Raw genomic sequence first — 6000 nt, forward strand, 5'->3', positions numbered from 1 at the left:
GATCCTCACATACACTCCCCTTGTTCATTAATGATTCCTGGAATGTCCTTCTTGGAACCTGTTTCTGCCTATAATTTCATCTGTGTTTATTCTCAATCCATTCTGGAATTTAAAGTACATTTACTATGTTTATACATTCATATTTCTTTTGTTCTTCTTCTTCGTCTTATTTAGTTTTGTTATATTTACTTTCATTGTAGGTTAAACATTTCTCAATGACCATCTTCTTTTAATTATATACTTGTCTGTCTCCAGTGTCATAATGTGACACAGATATCTTTAATTTAATTTGTGATTATACTTCTGTGCCGTGTATTTCTGTGATCGTTTGTGCTATGTTTTATGACATAAGACTTGTTTTATTTTCTCATGGTACAAGTGCTTTCAGTTCTTTGTGTGCCACATTTTATCTAAGTCTTGTCAATATATTACGGCCAAGTTCTACGCTCATAATTCACTAGTTTAAGTTCTCTGTATTACTTTGATTGCATGATTATAAAAGTGCTTCGAACAATGAACTCTGTATATGCAACCTGCTTCACATCTGGCAAGCAAAAGTATTTACATGGCCGTCAAAACTTCAACAACTCCTGCCACAAAATCAAAACAAACCACCTTTTACCCACTGTTTCTGTACTAGTAAACTTTGTACTATGCTAAGCATTTTGTTGAAATCAATAAACAGGGTATTTGTGGGGGTTCTGACTGGGGGGCGGGAGTTGTGCAGACTTCTCCTTGGGGCCCGGCCTGCTGTCGCGGTGCCTATGCGCTAATCATTCATATTCCTTTCCTTAACATGTATGTACCAGACATACAACCACTTTATATTTTCCTTCCATTACTCACATTCATTTGCCATGGCCTAAGAGCTACATCGTGTAGCTGATGGCCCACCCACTCCTCGTATGACACAAGCGTGGGAATGAAATAGTTTCATTTATTAATTTTTCTTTAAGATGTGTCGAGGGATGAAAAGTGGCCACTCTGACCAGCTCTACCGTGACTCTATGCCTCTGCATTCGGGAGACGGGAAAGGACTGGACCTCACGGCTGGCCCCAACCATCGGCTCTCCTGAGAATTGTTTTCCGTGGTTCTCCATTCTCCTGCATGAGGCGAATGTCGGGACACTTCCTAGTATAGGCCATGACCGCCAACCCCCTCACCTTCTCCGAGCATCTCCTTCACGTAAAAAATCTCCCAGCCTGAGAGATGGCATTACCGTTTAAGAAGCCCACCTCCCCCTTCAGGGGAGGAATGGAAACAATTTAGCAGTACGCAAGGAGATGTGGTCAATGGATGCAGAGTAGGTCTCGGCCCACAAGTGGCCACGGCTGGACCATGGTCCAACAGCTCTGCACTCCGACCGGCCAACCGAGCAGAGGAGGAGTGGCTATGGCTCTCCCATAGCTCCACGCCTCTGCATTTGGAAGACGGGACAAGGCTGGACCTCATGGCTGGCCCCAACCGTTGGCTGTCCCGAGAATGATTTTCCGTGGTTTTCCATTCTCCTGCACTAAGGCGAATGCTGGGGCAGTTCCTAGTAAGGGCCGCGGCCATCAAACCCCTCACTTTCTCCGAGCATCTCCTTCACCATAATAACGGCTAATGGCATTACCATCCAAGAGGCCCTCCTCCCCCTTCAGGGGCGGAATGAAAACATTTTAGTAGTAGTAGCAAGATGTTAATTCCATTGTAAGCAAATATGTATGATTTTTGTATTAATTTGCAGTTTAAACTAGAACTCCTATATATATCGTAATGAGGAATGTAATGAACTCTGTATAGCTCAACCAGTACATACTTAGGTAACTACAGTGCAACCAAATTGTATTACTTTTGTATTCATTTGCAGCAGAAAGTAGTAATTCCTGTATATATTGTAAGGTAGAATGTAATGAACTCTGTTCATAACCACTATTGTAATCAACACTCACTTGTGTACATGATCATATATATATAACCATATAAGTTTTTTTGCTAGTTGCTTTTACGTCGCTCCGACACAGATAGGTCTTATGGCGACGATGGGACAGGGAAGGGCTAGGAGTGGGAAGGAAGCGGCCGTGGCCTCAATTAAGGTGCAGCCCCATATAAGTTTATTTTTTTTTGCTAGGGGCTTTACGTCGCACCGATACAGATAGGTCTTATGGCGACGATGGGATAGGAAAGGCCTAGGAGTTGGAAGGAAGCGGCCGTGGCCTTAATTAAGGTACAGCCCCAGCATTTGCCTGGTGTGAAAATGGGAAACCACGGAAAACCATATTCAGGGCTGCCGATAGTGGGATTCGAACCTACTATCTCCCGGATGCAAGCTCACAGCCGCGCGCCTCTACGCGCACGGCCAACTCGCCCGGTCATATAAGTTTAGAAGAACCGCAAAACTTATTGTACCTCTCAGAGAGATACTGTAAATATCAAACTATGTAATATAAATCGTAACCAACAGAAAGAGAATAAAGCAATGAAAGGTCAAAAATCCCCTCCTCACCTTCCTCTACCAAGTCAAACCACAACACGCACCACCCTACTCCTGCAACCCCACAAGTATCTTGTTCATTTCGCATCGTCTCATTCCAGACTTAGTAGCAGTGTACAGTTTGTTCTGCACAAAGATGAACTTTTACCAAGAATACAGGCAACTTTTGAGGTCGTTCGCGACAAACCACACATCCTGAACAGAGTCCAAAAAGGTCACTATTACACCATTGTGAACTATGCATCGAATTAGGAGTGGGAGCATAATGAAAATGTACTGTAATGAAACCATTGGACGTATTGTTTCCTTCGTTCAGTATTTCATTCCATTTACAATGTTGTGATTGAAGGAATACACAATTGTGGGGAGACAGCATTGCACCTTCAAGCATGTTAAATAATAAAGAACATTATTGCGACCAACAAACGAGAGGGGAAACGATCTGGTGCATTCCTTCACTGAGCAGTGTGTCTTAATTACAGTGTGTTCTTGTACTGTGTGTGCAGTTACAGCTGTTTAATAAGCGAACTGAGGATATTGCCTGTAAGAGGCAGGACAAACTGGTGCGAGTCGAACGAGGAAACTTGGGCATACGCGTAGAGCATTATCTCTGTCTCCATCAGACTCCCCAATGCCCCTCCCTACCCTTCTCTTCCCTGAAGCATGGCAGCAGCTTGTGTTCTGGCATAGCAAATACAGCGAGTTCGTCAATTTGAATCGCGCACCTGGAAGTAACAAAATGTCATTTTCTCGAAAAGAAAATTTTTCTCTGCCAATCCGACTGCACCATCATTCTTAACCTAACACAAAGAGCATCCCTGACGTGATATTGGTAAGACACATCACACAGTACATTTTAAAAATATAATAAATATGTTCAATGGAATTACATATTTGAGATATGTGCCTATTTGAAATCAAATGAATCATTATGACATCCTACAGGCCTACTAAAAAAAATTTTCAAAACATAAACAATATTTTAAAAGAAATAGGCTTAGTTTACAGTACTGTGAGATTGGTTAATCACTTTTGAATGCTGAAGGCAGAGCGAGTTGGCCGCGTGAATAGGGGCGCATTCAGGAGAGAGTGAGTTTAAACCCCACTGTCAGCAGCCCTGAAGGTTGATTTCTGTGGTTTCCCATTTTCACACCAAGGACGATTGCTTCCTTCCCACTCCTAGACATTTCCTATCCCATTATGGCCATAAGACCTATCTGCATTGGTGCAACGTAAAGCAAATAGTTAAGAAAAAGATGGAAGTTACATGTGACTGTTGATATTGCGATCATACACATTTTATGAAGCACAGAGGTGGAGCTTTTCATTTCAAAACTCCCTTATAAACTGGATGCCTTTGCTGGCGAGACCTAGTGTTTACAGTGAACTATGTCTTCTGGTATGATCTAGAGCAATTTTGTTACTTTCATTGACCTGTCTCGGTCATATCTTTGGCTTTGATAATATGAAAGTGACTGAGGTACGAGCAATGCTAGTAATGCCATTCTTTATGCAGCCAGTCGCTGCTACGAATGGTGTGAAAATGTTGCTCATAGGGTCGGTTGGTGTGTGTACTTCAATGGGCTTGGCAGACTGATATCTAATAGCAAATTATGTCTTGGTCAGGAAAGCAACGGGATAGTATCACACTCCTCATCCCCCAGTACACCTCTTCATTTATGCCTAGGCAATGTATGACAGCTAATGGTGAAGCTGTTGTGAATCCAACCAGCCTTCGGACTGAACATACATACATACATACATACATATATTGGCTGGAATTCGAACCGGAACTTCGGAACGACGGACGATCATTCACTCATGGGTTATGATTGTTTTAAAAGGCTTGACTATCTAGATATAAACTACAAAGCTTTTAATTAAGGTAAAAGTCGATATGTCATAAAGTCACCGTAGTGTTCAACAAAGCACCGAGAATTACTTTTATGCGTATGTAGAATTACGATCCTACACATTTAATTCGGTGACGCTGACTAAATCCTTCACCAGGCTAGATCGTGCACTTCTCAACGATAGGTTATGTTCAGGTCACCATACTAGCCGTCAAAGCACAAAGAATTACTTGTATGTGTATACAGTATTATAAGATTATAATCCCACTCTTTTAATTCGATAACGCTGAGTCGATCCTCCATCAAGTTAGAGGGTGCACTTCTCAACCATTGGTTACGTTCAGATCACTGAAGGCTGCAACTAACAGTTTACAACTGATGAAAATGTATCATCTCGCCTTAAATGACTTTTGTCCGATTGGTGCGTTAATGGAAAGGTAGTCAAAGTTAATTTTGAACACAATATGACGTGGGAGTCATGAGAAGTGGAGCAATTGCCATTCAAAACAGGATGAGTACAGACTCCTCTACTCCTCCGGTGAGCAAGAGTTAAGATTCCTCAGCACCTCCGGTATTTATTTCATTAGCCGTTTGTCAACATATATGCATTATTTCAGTGGACAAGAGAAATTATTAAATCTTACGGAAAATGTTTTTATACCACTGAAGCGAATTAAAAAGCCTTTTTTCCGACTGATACGTACATCCATCCGATAGAAAGGTGGCTTCTTTGCAACCTTCTGCACAATCTTCATTCCGAATGAAACCATCTCCAACTTCTCATTTGCCTGTCAAAGATACGTAAGAATTTTACGTTTTGAGGAACAAACGTTAATGCTAGTGATGGGTCGTTCATGAACGAACTGACTCTTTTGAACGACTCATTGAAGAGAGCTAGCTCAGAGCTAGCTCTCTCAATGAGAGTCGACTCTTGTAAGAGCTAGCTCCCTCCTTGCTCCTTGAGAGCTAGCACGAGCCGACTCTTTTATCAACAGCTAGTCGTTCAATTACGAGTCGACTCTTGTATGAGCTAGCTCCCTCCTTGCTCCCTGAGAGCTAGCACGAGCCGACTCTTTTATCAGCAGCGACTCCAAGAAAGAGCTAGCTCGTCACATCGACTCTCGTTCATTTCTAGCCAATGCCATGCCTCAGATAATCACGTGACGTACTGAAGCAGCTTTCTTTTTTATAGCCTCTTCCCGCATTCAGTCAGTGCTCTGAGTGCAGTGGTTGTGGGCTGTTTGTTAGGTACGTTTTTGTGCCATAGTTCTGGCAACTTGCAACGTAACGGAACAATGAAATGAAATAAACAACATGTTATTGAGCAATACTTACCTGTTCACTTCCTGTATGCACTCATAATCTATGAAGGATTTAGGGCCTAGTATAGATCTAGTAGGTTAGGAGCAAATAAACGACACGAAGTTCGGGTTAACTAACCTCAACTAAACACGAACAAACAGTCGCTATCCAGAATACTGAATATACCACTCGGCAAGTAGAAACGGCGTAGTTTTATTCTGTCTGAAATAATTAAGAAATACTCTGATAAATCCTCATCTGTTTCTTAAATGAGTTCGTAGTTATGAATTAACATATTGCCAAAGTTTTTCGGTTTTACGGTACAGTGGATAAAATAATATTACGTAGTTTTAAATCGAATTAAGGCA

At 41.8% G+C, this 6000-nt stretch overlaps 1 protein-coding gene across 1 annotated transcript in view; it reads right to left on the reverse strand.

Moving 5' to 3' along the window:
- Positions 1 to 5168, reverse strand: part of Coa8 (Cytochrome c oxidase assembly factor 8) — a 66008-nt gene extending 60840 nt beyond the window's left edge. The window contains exon 1 of the mRNA XM_067139487.2: positions 5035 to 5168. Within this exon, the coding sequence (XP_066995588.1) occupies positions 5035 to 5100 (66 nt within the window). The 5' untranslated portion in view covers positions 5101 to 5168. The remainder of the gene's footprint in view (positions 1 to 5034) is intronic.
- Between the last annotated feature and the right edge of the window lie 832 nt (positions 5169 to 6000).

The sequence above is a fragment of the Anabrus simplex genome, chromosome 2, assembly GCF_040414725.1.
Source record: "Anabrus simplex isolate iqAnaSimp1 chromosome 2, ASM4041472v1, whole genome shotgun sequence".
Classification (NCBI taxonomy): domain Eukaryota; kingdom Metazoa; phylum Arthropoda; class Insecta; order Orthoptera; family Tettigoniidae; genus Anabrus; species Anabrus simplex.